At 41.1% G+C, this 14810-nt stretch overlaps 1 protein-coding gene across 1 annotated transcript in view; it reads right to left on the reverse strand.

Annotated features, from left to right (window-relative positions):
• abtb2b (ankyrin repeat and BTB (POZ) domain containing 2b) overlaps positions 1-14810 on the reverse strand; it is a 43566-nt gene that overhangs the window by 9147 nt on the left and 19609 nt on the right. Inside the window, exons 2-7 of the mRNA XM_014340263.2 lie at positions 9400-9549; positions 6592-6802; positions 1268-1420; positions 733-898; positions 426-515; positions 130-231 (exon numbers count right to left, since the gene is read on the reverse strand). Of these exons, the coding sequence (XP_014195749.1) occupies positions 130-231; positions 426-515; positions 733-898; positions 1268-1420; positions 6592-6802; positions 9400-9549 (872 nt within the window). The remainder of the gene's footprint in view (positions 1-129; positions 232-425; positions 516-732; positions 899-1267; positions 1421-6591; positions 6803-9399; positions 9550-14810) is intronic.

Below are 14810 nucleotides of genomic sequence, written 5' to 3' on the forward strand. Positions count from 1 at the left end.
TAGCTCTGCATCCAAAAGAAGCTGCAAAGGCACATTACCTCTGTTATATTAAACAATATTTGACATCTTGTAAGGGTCATTGTGACATAAACAAGCTACGTGTTGCTTGTTTATGTATGTGTTTCGGACCTGCACCACAGAAATGTGTCCATGCAACACTGCAAAGGTGAGGGCTGCCCAGTGTCGACTATCAGGATGCACAGAGGGGTGCTTGGGGGAGCAGGGTGGTACCTGGCAACACAGATTAAATCAGTATTACACACCAAGATCACAAACACACGCACACAGAGAAAACATTACATTCATAAGAGCCTCTTACATGCTTTAATAATGGAAACCTTTCCTGTTTATAGATGTAAAGGGATACAAAATGTGCTTAAATTAAGACAGATTTGACCACATTGGAAATACTTAAGCATATTTACCGCCACGTCAAGGTTGGCCCCAGCATCAATCAGCATCTGGACGAGGGCTTCGTCTCCAGCTGCGCAGGCGTACATCAGAGGGGTCATACCCTGTAATGAAAACAAGAGTAGAAGCAAATGCATGAAGCTTTGAACAAGTTATAACACAAAGCTATGTTTCCATCACTTCTAAGGATATTTCATGGACTTACAGCAATTTCCTTGAGATTTATCGTATTGTATAAGGGGCCTGCTTTGTGTCCCCAAATGAGAGGTGGTTTGCTCGAGCTAACGGCTCCACAACATAAATTAAGTAAAATTTAAATACCTGGTCATCCATACTGTTCACCCCATCTGGTCCCAGTAGATCGATTGCTTGGCCAATAAGATCTGTGCGACCGCAGTTGAGCATCCGAAAACCCAAATCAAGGTGGAACTTATCAGAGGCAGCTTTGGAGTCGAGACGCTTGAAGGAGCTGAAGCAACACTCAGGCCTGAAAAAAAATTAAAACTGAATAAATAACCAGTTACCAATTAATTTCTGAGAGCTGATGGCTAATTTATTAGGATCTACTCGGTCGCTTTTCTAAGATGCTTGTTTTATGCACCTTGTGGCTTACATATGTTAATGATGCTTTCTATAGAAAGAAGTAAAGTTAATGAGCCACACAATAGTTAACAAAGATTAATTTACCGCATACAATCATTTGTTAAATACAAATGATTAAACGACAGACGTCCAGCTCAAATAAAACATCAGTCTTAGTTTTTCTTTTCCTGAAATTATTAGTAAGGTTTGCATTTTTATTTTAAGCACTTTCATCCCAGCAGAGCGAGTGAGGTGAATGAGTGTTCTCACTTACTTCAGTTGTCTCGGCTCACAGTCCAATCCCGGAAGGAGAAGCCTCGCCGTCTGTCTGACATCATCGCTGTCTACTAATAAACTCCTGCGATGCTCGGCATGAACTATGGCCACCCTCATCCACTCCATTAAAGGTGGCAGCAACAGAAAAGGCCTATGAGCAAAAAAAGAGAAATCATTCACCTTCTGTTTGCTTTGGTCCAATTATTACTGGTTATGATAATGAGTACCACTCACTGCTAGGTAACAGACATTAGTATTTCCCTGTATGTACACAGAAAGTGATCTTGTAAACCAGTAAATTCAAATCTTTATTGAACTGAGCCAGTAAAAGATGAGGCTCTGTGAAAGACTAGATGACTTTAGTGGGGAGTGTAAACTTAAACACTCATAATTCAGTCACTTCGGGAATTAACTCATAGACTGTCTTCAGCCAGATGACTTACAACATCACCAACCCACATTCATTTCACAGCACGAGTCATCTTTCCTAATCTCAGCTGGCATTCTCGCTGATCTCATCCCTCTAAGGCTCAAGAAACAGATGTTTCTATATGCTGGATCGCAAGAGTTGGGAGTTCTGCCTTGTAATTGGAAGGTTGCCGGTTCGAGCCCCGGCTTGGACAGTCTGGTCGTTGTGTCCTTGGGCAAGACACTTCACCCGTTGCCTACTGGTGGTGGTCAGAGGGCCCGGTGGCGCCAGTGTCGGCAGCCTCGCCTCTGTCAGTGCGCCCCAGGGTGGCTGTGGCTACAATGTAGCTTGCCATCACCAGTGTGTGAATGGGGCGGATGACTGGTTGCGTAAAACCCATGGGTCCTTAGGGACTAGTAAAGCGCTATACAAATACAGGCCATTTACCATTTAATCTTTGCAGTCATGTAAAAATACAAGATAGCGGCTACTTATGTTTAACCAAGATCTTCAACAAAAACAGAAAGAATCACCTGAAATTAAAAATTGTGACCTAAAGCTGAAGTAACAGTGTTGTTATTCCTGAAGAAGTATATGTGGCAGAAAAAACCACGAGGACACAACATTTGGTCTCCTGTCATGTTTGTGAACGCGACACTTTGAAAGTCATTGTTTGATTGCCATCTTTGCATTTGTCCTTTTATAGTCTAGCTTGGTACCTGTTATCAGTCCCTTCTCGTCTGCGCCTCTCTCCCACCATATGTGAATAGAATGTGTTTGTGAACAATGACAAATTAGCAGGAATGTGACTGCTGTTTGCTTTTGATCATATGAAGCCTCATTTAAGAGCCATTAATGATTGTTTGAACAACGTCTCTGTGTTATTAGACTGCCTTTCTCATGCTGAGACATTGTTTTTTATCAGTGGCCATTCCTTTGTTCTTGGAAAATGAAAGACTTACATAATGAATATCCATGGTAGCAAAAGCATGGGCAGTATACAAGAACACAGCAATGTATTTTGGGATTATAGTTACTGTCAGTAGCACTGCTGTGCCATTTACTCTCCTTACTGTGCTTACTTTAAAAAGCAGTAGGAGGCTTCCTATAGCAAAGAACCTTCTGCACAAGAGCACTCATTCATCACGGGTTTGTTAATAATGCATATTGCAAAATGGCTCTCCTCCTCACAATTGATGTGGAGCTTTTAAAACATGAACCTGATATAACTTAAATTGAACAAACAGCTGCATCCCAACTTACATAAATAATAAAGCTTTTCTTAGCTAGACGTATGAAATTAGTGGTTAATAATAAAGCCATGCTTGTTTGATAATTAACACTGTTCTGCAGAGTCTAATAATAACTTTTTTTGCTGACATTTGAGGCCTTAACTGAATTTTGGGCATCTGCAGCTCCTCTGCTGTCAGCTCTTCAAGTCTTTTTCTCGAGCTATTCTCTCAGATGTTGCCTCAGTACTTTATCAGTAGCTAGTCAGTCAAAGGGAGGAGCTTCTGCTGTCACCCAGGCGTGACAGTTAACAAGCAGACAAGGGGATCAAGGGGAGGAGGGATGATTAAGTGTGACTGGTAGGTGCATATAATGAAGGTTTTAAGTGTTTGGGAGATAGCAGGTGGGGTATGTCGAAATGAAGACGGGGGTTGGGCGGTAGTCTGTGGGTAGTTCAGAGGGTGCAGAGTGATAAGAATGTGACTTTTCTGAGGATGGGCTCAATGGGCTTGGGAATCAATGTTTATTTCTCCCTTAATGGCCTCCACTCAACACAAATTGGGCTGTGTGAGTGTGTCTGTTCATTTGTGTGTGGCTTCCTGAATGTCATAGGTATCCACCCTACTACTTGACTGCACGCCTGCAATCAGACACTAACTAGAGCCAACTTTGCTACAGTTATTATCCAGATTTTCCCCCTCTGTCCTTCCTTTTGTCAATCAGCCAACAATAAGGGTAGAGTTTTTCTATTAATAATGGACAATAGTGTTTGACAAGATATTTAGCTGCATTCTTATACCAATTAGCCAGACATGTACTGCTGACAGATGCACACTTATAATGTCCCATCCTATCTCTCCTATAGGACCAATATCCTTTTTTTTTTTTTTTTTTTTTTTAACATATGCCTTCCTTTTGACCCTCGTATGTGTCCGTGTTATGCCCCTCAGCCTGAAACGCAAATTTTAGCTTCATCAGAGTCTCTGCAACATCAAAAGCCACAGAGCCTGTTAAGACCGAAACCAGATAGTGCCTCTGGCTAGCTTACTGACCTCTCATACTAAGGCTTCATACAGAGAACAGCAGGATATAGAAACACCGACATACACAAACTCTCCAACACGTGAGCATGTAAACGTTAGCTTTGATTCATGGTGCGTTGCTTACCACCATCTGGTAGGTCATAAAGACAGTGAGCTCAAATCATGGTCAGGTGTGTTCGAACGCTGACCTGTCCAAAATGAAAAGCAAAGGCTTTTCTACCTAGGAGGCAAAAATCACACACGCTACACTGGCCCCATGTGTCTTATAAAACCTATAACCCGAAAGGAACTTAAATCAGCTTTTAAAGCGGACCTCATCACAATTTGCCAAAGGGTCAAGGTTAACCACTGATCTTGTTTCAGATTGCAATCATAAAGGCTCAGATATGAATGGAGACATAACCATAGCTGATGTAAATGCAGTTAGAAGTAAGCTCCATTATTAAAATCATCTCTTTTCCTTGAGGAAGCAGAGGAGTAGGGGGTCTGTTTAGAAGAATGTTGGAAGTGCTGCTTTTTAGTGAAGTTGCAATAATAGTAAAAAACAAAAAAAGTTAATTGTTTTTGATCAACTTTTTTCTGTATGTTTAAATAGTGGAGTGTGAAAATAAGACAATAATATCTGCCCTCCCACGCTTTAAGCGCCCTCTTACTCCAAAACAAGATTATTACTCACAACTAAGCACCAGCTTTAAGAGGATCAAAACAAAGAGGGTTTCTCTTGTACTCTCAAGGATTCGGCAATAAGGCTCTCACCAGGCTCCCTCTAATGTCTGACGATGTGGCCCACACAGATCTGGTGGTTTTGGGTTTCCACCAAAGGTTTTACACAGCTCTTAATAGAGGCTGAGCCAGATAGAGGGAGAGGCCCACTGGAGGAGAGAAGCCTGTATCATTACCAGGCACTCGTATTGTAATCACTACCAGGTTTTCACACCACCTGAGTGTGTTCTCTAACATTCACAGACACGCAGTCACAAAGAGATAGGAATATGAACATGCAGAAAGGCAAACCTGTGTGCAGCAGCTGTCAAGAAAGAAAAAAAAGCATAAAGTATGATGGGATGCCAAACTGTTTTATCCTGGACACATAAACTAGGCTGATATACATCCAGCATTAAAAACATCTGAGGATTTATAACAACAGCCAGGTGAAAGAAAAGGGTGTATATTTGCTGTTGTGTTCACTTTGAAGCTAACGGGGACTTTGTCTCACATGCACTTTGTCTGCTTTTTATTAAATGCACAGGAGGCAGCTGGGTTTATTTCCATACAAACGTGTAATAAAGGGAAGACAAGGTGGATATTTTTGGTGATTTCACTGTGAAAACATTCATGTAACTATGATCACCTGACAGATGCTATGCCTTCATCATAATCCTAACATGTGATTTTCATTATCAGCATTAAAGGGCAAAATCTCGTCAACAACACTAACTGATTTACTGCTGCAAACTGAACACTCACACCTTAGTGGGAGCGCCAGCACGTTTATATATGCTTATGTTACCTTTAGACATGCCTGTATAAATCAGTATAAAAAATGTAATTAGCCACGAACACCTATTGCTGCCAGTTTTTACATTTCTGGCACAAAAACATAATTGAAGATTTCTTTCTGAGAGCAGACCTCATGTGTGTTGGCAGGCACAACTACTTTTGTCATGTTACCTTAACCGAAGGCACATAATCCATCACATTTATCTGAAGTGCTGAATATCACAGTATCAGAACTGCAAACCACTGTGAACAACAGTGATGTAATGCAATGTTTTCGAACGTTTTATCACATTTTTGGAGAATAGAGACGTGACTCAGCTGAGTGTTACTCAACAGTTACTTCTGTAGAAAGCAAAAAAAGCAAGAAACGCTGTAATTTCCCAGAGACACCTCCAAACATACGGAAGGGGTTGGTATGGAAGGTTTGTAGATAAAGCCACAACTTTTAAATAAAAAACGAGTGGAATGTGCTGCACTGTGTTCAGACTGAGCAAACATTTTCATTCCAAGAAACAACAGGAAATAAAGGGAACACAAAAACTGCCAGACTTTCTCAATGCAACTAAGGAAGATTGAGCAGACCCTAACAAAATTACAGACTATTTCCACCTCTTAAAATTCTTTTAAACACCAGTCTTCAGCCTAATTTACACTCTAAAGGTGCAAGTCACCCTTCTATCGCACTACTGCTGACACCTAGAAGCCTTTTCTTGCTTGTAATTCAACAACAGAAAGTTAACACTTAAATGAACAAAGGCTAATGGGATTAGGAAAAGGATGAAAGTGAAGTGTTGCCTGCAAAAAGCTTTTCACTTCATTGAGAACCCATTTGTTCATTTTTGAAGGTTTCAATTTGGGTTTGTTTATTTGCAGTGGCTACACTTCTGGCATTGACTGTATTTTGGTCAGCTTCATGAATCAAACCAAATCATTTGAAATTACAAATGTATTTAGGGAGATAAGCATCAAATGTATAAAAGGGCAAATCAGGAGTACCACTTATTTTCTGTGAAAGGGGGGGGTCGAAAACAGAATGGAACAGGGTCAATGATTAAGATTAGATCTGTAATTTCACCGCCTATTTTGCACTCAGAGAGGGAGCATCTAAACTGCTTGTGTCCAGTCATGCATAATTCCCACCTCTCTTTGCTAAGTGCCATGCGTGGGGGATCCAGATTGGGATTCTCCATGGACTCCATTTGTGGGCAACGCAGGAAGTAGTAAAGGGTGTGGAGGGCGTCAGGCGACCAGGACACAGGCTGTTGAGGACGGGCGTGGCGGGCAGGGCTCAGCCCTGGACGTACTGAGCTCAGGCGCTGCATGTGGTGCATTGCACGGGACACCAAGTCACCTGGAACCACAGAAACATTAATAGTTAACAAGTCATATGCAATTTAAAAAACTGAAGGTTAAAAATGATTTTCCTGATTCTGTAGTGCAGTATGAAAAATCAGTTTATGGACATAAATGAGTGGCATATTAAAAACTGTTTACATTAAAAGCCCCATGGGCTCTCAGTCAAACTGGATTCCCCCCTCCAACCATGTCTCTAGTGGTATTTGTCATTAGCAAAGCCAGACGACCAGTCTAAATAGCCATTCACCCATGATCAAGGCTCTACTGAACTGTTCATGTAGTAGCAGAGTAGTTAAAAACCCTCTACCGTGAAAGTTATGCGTCAGTCACGTGATAATAGCAATGCTAACATTAAGTCTTTTCAGAAAGTAGAATATAGCGATTTGACAGCGAACACTTAAATGAAAGCTGTTTGTATAATGGTGCTCATCAGATGATTCATCAGTTTATACTCAAGCAGTGAACTATGCGCAACTGAATAAAAGTACATTTTGCTTAAAATATGTTCAGTGTGGTATGCAAAAATTCTTAAAAAAAAAAAAAAAAAGAGAGAGAGAGAGCCAGACCGACAGGAAAAGAGATCTTAGGCATTAAAGAAAGTGTAAAGTGGACAGTCGTCACAGGGACAGGGAAATGGAGATGGGGCAGGGAGAGGCGGTGTGAACGAGGGAGCCCAGGATGAACTTGGGATCTTGTAACACTCATTTAGCATAATTACCCCCGAGTAAAAAGACAGCACATCAGCTAAGGGTGAAGAATTCAACAGTGCGAGTGTGTTTGTGTGTCAGCATTAAGAGGTTTGGGGTACTTCTAGGGGATTAGGCTGGGTAACCCTCCCAAAACAGACCCCACTTAAAGCTGAAGGGCCCCCTTTGTGATAACCACCACCAGCAGTTGCTCCAGGAGGTCTCGTAGGAATCACTGGCCATGATGGAGAGCCTCTCCTTTCCAGAATATATTGTGCCTTGAAGCAAAACTGAGCTCCGGGGGTCAGATGCCTATGAATAACTTCACTCTTAGATTACAGATATATTGGAGTCTTTGTGAAAGCTGCATTTTCCCATAGCCAGTGTGTTTATTATGCTGCTTCCCCTACAATTTTGGCCATATTGTTGAAATGTGCTGTAGCCTACTATCAGTTATCCACCATGTTTGTGTGTCTGGCCTAGTCCAGTTGAGTGATCAAGTAAAGCCGGGCAGCTTGATACAGATGCTCCTGTGTCTGCCTGGTGTCTTGGGCTAGGATCAGAGTGCCAAACCCACCGTGTTTTTGCGGCGTGTATGTGAATTAGCAGACACAAGCCTGTGTGTGTTTCTAGGTGTGAATTGGTCTGGATATCAACCCTGCCCAGAACAGCACAAATTCACCCCACCAGAGAGATGTTGCACAAAGAGACTACTGAGAGAAAGAGTGTGTCTTTGTCTGAGTGCATGCGTATACTTTCTTAATGCCTCACTAACTTCAGCGGTGTATGAACCGTGGCCTTGTGCTTTAGGAACAAACAGCAAAGTGTTAGCTCATTTAGAGAAGGAAATGTATCCCTGCTCCGTCCAACTCTAATATCCACGTTTCCTCTGTGCATGCCCCAAAACTCTCCATCTTCACCTCTCTACCTCTCCATCATTTCCTCCTGACTCTCCACACCTCTAAACCCACTCGCTCCTTAAATTGAATCCTCTGCCTTACAAACTTCCATCTCTCAAACTAACTCTATTCCTGTTTTTATCTTACTTGTTATTCCTACCCCTCATTGCTGCCAACTCCCTCGCAGCCTGCAGTTTGAACAGACCACACGTACTGTAGAGTACAGTAAAGCTGTGTGCCTGCATGACTCTGTGTTTACCATCCACGATGCGTATGAATGTCTAGAGCTGTCTATGTTTAAACAAAGAATCCGTCCAATCATTCAAGGTCTAATACCTAATGGACAAATAAGTACCAGGCTTTTCAGCAGCTTTATACTTTGTATTACTACATCAATCCAAAGGAAAACATCAGAAGAAAAGACGGATGCAATTGTATTCAGACTGACAGCAGGCTCTAATAAAGTCAATAAAGTCTGAGGCATGCTGACACAGTCCAAGTGTTGCATTGTGGACCAACTTCACTGAAAAAAAGACTGTGTACTGCTTTGCAAACAAATTACAGATGACAAATGTACAATCTGAGGCACTGTGACTTTATTCTCCAGAGCTCCATGTGTAGATAAACTGATCCGCTGTTTATTTTTAGAAGAGCCGGCATTAGATGACTTGCAGATTCAGGCACACAATGAGACTCGGGACAGAAAGTGATAATTATATGTTATCTTTGCTGCCTACTTTGCTTTCTGAACTATTATTTTCTGTTGAATTAAAAAAAATAAAAGGTTATGTGTCTTTAAGAGAAGAGCAAGAAAAAAGCATTTGTGGTCAAGCACCAACATTTTTTTAAAGTCAGGACATTTTATTATTTCTGGGAACTGGTACTTGTCTTTTCTGGCAAGGATACTGTGTAGCTTCACAGCTCAGAGGAATTTAATCAATTAAAACATAATGTGAAAAATGCTTCTAATCAGGACCACAAACACTATTTACAATATGTATACTCACTGAGTTCAGAGATGCTGCCTACACAGGTAGCCAGCAGTGACTGTTCCAGTGTCCTCAGCTCCAGCTGGGCATAAGCATCCTCCCTGCTGTCCACAGACGACTGTTGGTTCTCTGTGTAGGGACTGAAATGGGCTGGGAGGGACAAAACACCTACAGGCACAAAAGCAAAAAGGAACAGATATTTAGATATGATATGAAGCATTTAAATCAACGTCCATAACTTCTGAAATATCCATCAGGACTGCTGTTGCAGAAATCCCTACACGACTGGTATTTGCTCACTGCAGCCGTCGTAATCCTTATAACATGTAATCCACACCACTGAGGGCAACCAAACACACAAGGGAATCTGAGCCTTGCTCTCAGCACATTCAGGAAAGTAAACAGAGCACATAGTGACATGAGGCTAATGCAAACAAAACCAATCAAAACTGTATTAGACACATGTTGAGTAAAACCAAAACAAAGTTATGAATTTTGTGTTATTCCAAATACTTGCCTTTAACATTACTAACATGTGATTATTTTAACACCGCAGAAAAGACATATGTTGTATGTCTGTAAAGGAATAAGGGTTGCAAAGCTAGTAGATGCATGATGTTGAGGCTGATTTGTCTGATGTATGAAGGAACAGTAAGTGAGACAGAGGTATACTGGTAGATAAGGATAAAAAATTATGGTAGCAGAGTCAGCAACCTTCATTATAACCCAGGGGTAGGCAACTCCAGGCCTCGAGTGCCGGTGTCCTGCAGGTTTTAGATCGCACCCTGGGTTAACACACCTGAATCAAATGATTAGTTCATTACCAGGCCTCTGGAGAACTTCAGAAATGCTGAGGAGTCATTTAGCCCTTTAAATCAGCTGTGATGGATCATGGACACATCTAAAACCTGCAGGACACCGGCACTCGAGGCCTGGAGTTGCCTACCCCTGTTATAACCCATACAGCGGACGTGCTTAGCAGCACTTGCTAAATACATCCTTTATAGTTTTAGATTTTATCATGCAAAAAGAGGAAGTGAAAAAAACACAACTAATCGGGAAACATCTTAATTGAAATACATAAGCAAACATTATAACATGGTTGTTTCCAGCACATTAAAATAATACAATTTCACGAGTTGTGAGACAAAATTCATAATTGTACTAAATTATGAGGCACAGCTACTGATGAAACTATGGCCAATCATGAACACATTTGGCATTTCCTCTTTGAATAAACACTCAGCAGACCCAGTTAGTCCAACCCAACCATCTCCGACAGTTTGAATATGTAATGTTACAAAAAAAACCAAAACCTGGTTGTCAGATGAGCAGGCAAGGAGATACAATCATTTCTTGCATAACGACATAATGTCCTGTTCTTTCACTGCTTTAATTGCTGTGTTCCAACTAAAATGGATAACAGTAGCGACCAGTCAAAGTAAGAACACAGAGTGGCCTTTTCTGTCTTTCAGAAAAGATCTCCTGGGTAAAGCTCCCAGCTTAATTAGTTTTGCCTGGTTTGTTTTTAGTTTTTTTGGTTGAAAGCCGAGGTAGCTACTGTGCATCTAATTGATCTGAATACAGTTAGCTGCCCAAAAGTTAACCTTTATTTTGGCTTCTGAATATGAAGCAAGCTTTCTGCCAAGCCAGAGGAAATAAGGGGGGATGGCTGAGGATGAAAAAGAGAAATGGAAAAGAGGAAAGATGATCAGAGCAGGTTTGTGATTTATTTATGAAGCCAGAGGAAAAAAAGCTGCATCATCTTAAACTCTCCCTTCTCTCCCAAAAGGGAAAACATGGGCTACCGTCCCTAAAATGACATTCCCATGTGCTTCCGGCAAGTGCTGCGTTCTCACTGGAATCAGAATCAGAAAGGGGTTTATTGCCAAATGTTGAGCAGGTTTACAACATTAGGAAATTGCTGCGGTGCTTCAGTGCAAACATAGTGTCATAAATAGCACTTAAATAGACATGAAAAAATAAAAGTAGGAATAAGAATTAAAAGTGCCACGTAGAAAGATATATACATGAGTGCAGGTGGTGATCAGTGCCAAACATGGAATGATGCAGTGACACAGCGTAGGGTCATGTGTTAGTGGCGGGGACAGTCATATGGTTATTGTGGAGATGTTGAAAGAAAAAAAATGCTGAAACATGTTGAAAAAAAATCCCATCATCTTACACTACAGCCTCTTCTTTTGAGTGATACATGCCAGCAAGAGATAACGATACTTTTACTGCTGACAGAATCAAGGAAGGCAAAGGAGGAATGTTGAAAGAACACCAAGGGAAACCACACATACATTTTTGGATATATACTTTTGTTTTAAAGCCTTCAGATACACCAAAATGCCTGGGTATAATATATTCAGTATATTTCATATTTTTGAAATGATGTAAACACATATGAAAAATATGGCAGGCTTCATACTTACAATCTTGTTTCTGGTCTTTCATATAAGTATAGACAAGAGGCAACAGAGGCCTTTGAAAGTGACACACAACTACCACAAGCCATCTTTGGAGGTAAACTGTTGGAAGAATAAGATAGGGGCATTGTCTCAAGATGTCCTTTCTCTCATATAGCACCTAACTGAAGATAATCCACTTCAAAGGGCTTCGCACTACAGGAAACACTTTGTTTGGTTTAAGTGATGGTTCTGCCTGCATGGAGCGTGCAAGACAAACAAGAAACATTGCTCTCTGTGAATTCACTGGACAATTACTTGTGTCTCACATATCAACACAATTAAAGATTACAGGGTGAAGGGTTAAGGTTATAGGGTGTTCAGTGTCTGATCTGACTGCATCTGACATTTGCTTTTCCATCAACTAATGTCTAGAAATGTTGAAGGGTGCAGTGAATGTGTGAAAACCATGTAGCGGTCAGCGCCAATGGGTGGAGTTCATCAAAGACTAAATAACTTTGACATGTGATCATGACTGATTCTAAATATGCTGCCTCATTGATAAAAATCTGTGCCAGAGTCACAGTGTGTTTCAGTAAGTACTGTATTGCACTGAGTCTCTGCCCAAACAGGTTAGCAAGATTTGTTCTTATTATACTGCATGATTTATGACTGAGACGAGTCCCCCGCCCAGACAGTAGCAGTCACCTCAGTGCAATTTGTAATCAGGGGGACCTGACAGCTTGAATATCTAAAGGTGTTAGCACTGGATTACTCAACACAGGGTACATGATACACTGACTTCTGCCAAAGGGGAAATCTAGTCTCTCTCTCTCTCGTACTTTCTCTGCACCATCTGACTCGTATTATATGTGCTGACTCCCCATTCCAACACAATAGAAACGGCTGGCTGTGGCAGACTACTACTGCTACATGCCACACAAACAAATTATACACAAGCTTCAACTCATTCCTAATCACGGATGAGCACAAACACACCAATACACTGTCATCTGTCCAGATAAAAGAATGCAAATGTGCATTATGTGCAACGTCAGCTGTGATTTTATATAGAAAGGCCTCATGGGAATTTGTGGGGGGGGGTTTCTACAGTATTCTACAAAGGCCTTTGGCAATCTTTCCAAGGAAAGTTGAGGGAAGTTTGTTAAAACCCATGCTGCATACATGTGAGACAGGAGTCTGATGATTTCAGTTTCTCTTCCTCTGTAGATGGAATACACCTCAGGTGCTTTACTGTGTGTACACAGTCATGCTTTGTGGACACTATAGCCGCAGTGGCCTCAAAGTCAGAGTAGTATGCTGTTTGTCATGTGCAATCAGAAGAACTCATTCAAATATAGCTTAGTTCAAGCTGTAAAAGCAATTTTGAAAGATCTGTCTTGTTACTGTGGGTGAGTAAAAATATGAATATGAAGGTGCAAGACTTGTCTTTAGAAATGAGCAGTGCTATAAAACTTAACACTTATTTTGACTCCCTGTAGTTGGATTTATTAACAAAAAAGTCAAATTGATGTTATTTCTTTCCTCAAAATCTTAACTTAAAAAGAGAAACCCATTACTGACATCGACCTGGTTTCAGTTGTGAAGCGTACCAGCCTCAAACTGAAGCTCTTTAAACACGATGCTTGTTGACCTTTCAAGAATATTACGCCTATATTAGCATGTTGCAAGAAGATCTGAAGCAGAATCTTTAAAAATGTTAACACAGCTTCAATTTATTCTGTAATATTTCAAAGCTGTGGCAAATGGTTAAAACCACTTAGTGTTTCTCACAGTCCCACCCCGTTGCTTGCCTCATCCTGAACCCGAGCCTGCGTCATTTGGGCCTGATGTAGGTCTGAAAGCCAACCAGGGCCTGTCTCCACCACCACCAAATAATATGAGTACCAGCAGCTCCAGTACTATGTGAATTATTTTTCTCTGGGAGAAGCAGAGGATAAGATGACAGGATGAGGGCAGGGAGGAAAGGGACTTAGGTCGCAGAGCTTTATAGGAAGACAAATGAGTCATGTAGAAAAAGAAAGAAAGAATATAACTGAAGAGGAACTGGGGGAAAGGCAGGAATATCTGAGACTATGAAGAGAGCGAGGCACGGGAAGAGAAGTGACACAAGGGATTCATTCTTTTGTGGTCATTATGGTTCCATTTCTGAGGCTGACCTTGCAAATGTCATGTGGGGAATCTCGGCAACAAATCAAAGCTGAAACTTACCACAAAGCCTATGGCAGTTCCCAGCCCATCTCAACCATCTCTCAGGAGCGTTACTGCTGCTCCTAGCTTAGCCAAGCTATCACTCACGACTATGTTTGACATGCTGTCGAAAGAAGGTCAGAACAATCCAACAACTAACTTTTTGGTGTGCAGAAAGTTTTTTGAATGTAGTCCAGGGAGCCTGTCACTCCATGTGTCTTTATAAGTGGTGTTACATGGTTTCAGTTTCAAAATTGAAAAACTAAAGTATAAACTGCAATCTGCAAGGACAATATGCCAAAAACTCTGATGGAAGAGCTGATGAAAGTTGATGCATCCTTGCCTTCCTTCTTGTGCCTCGACCCTCACTCTGTTACTCTTGTGTTATCTCTCAGTGCAACAGTTTGTTCTACTTGAATAACTTGTTCAGCAGAAATGCTTTGTAGCAATATTAATAGGCTGGATATCTAGACTCTGGAGGACATTACTGCTTCTCATATCACCGTCCTTGGGAACTTACCTATTCAGAGCATGTTAGGCATGCCAGGCTTTCAGACTGCATTTTAAACTCTCAGAAAATAACTGTCATACATAACAAGGCAAGAACATCTGTGTGATTTTTAGATTTTAACTTTTCGGTTTAACTTCTTCTTCCCACTGGCAAAAAATACATTCTTTGACCATAATTGGTCTGTGTGTGTTAATCTGTTTTGTCTACTGTAAAGAGAGCGTGTGAAAGACACAATACATTGCTGCATATTCTCACTGAGCTGATAGAAAACTTGAGACTTCTCACACACAGCATGC

This window comes from Haplochromis burtoni, unplaced genomic scaffold (assembly GCF_018398535.1).
Source record: "Haplochromis burtoni strain Fernald_Lab_line unplaced genomic scaffold, NCSU_Asbu1 Contig_259, whole genome shotgun sequence".
Lineage (NCBI taxonomy): Eukaryota > Metazoa > Chordata > Actinopteri > Cichliformes > Cichlidae > Haplochromis > Haplochromis burtoni.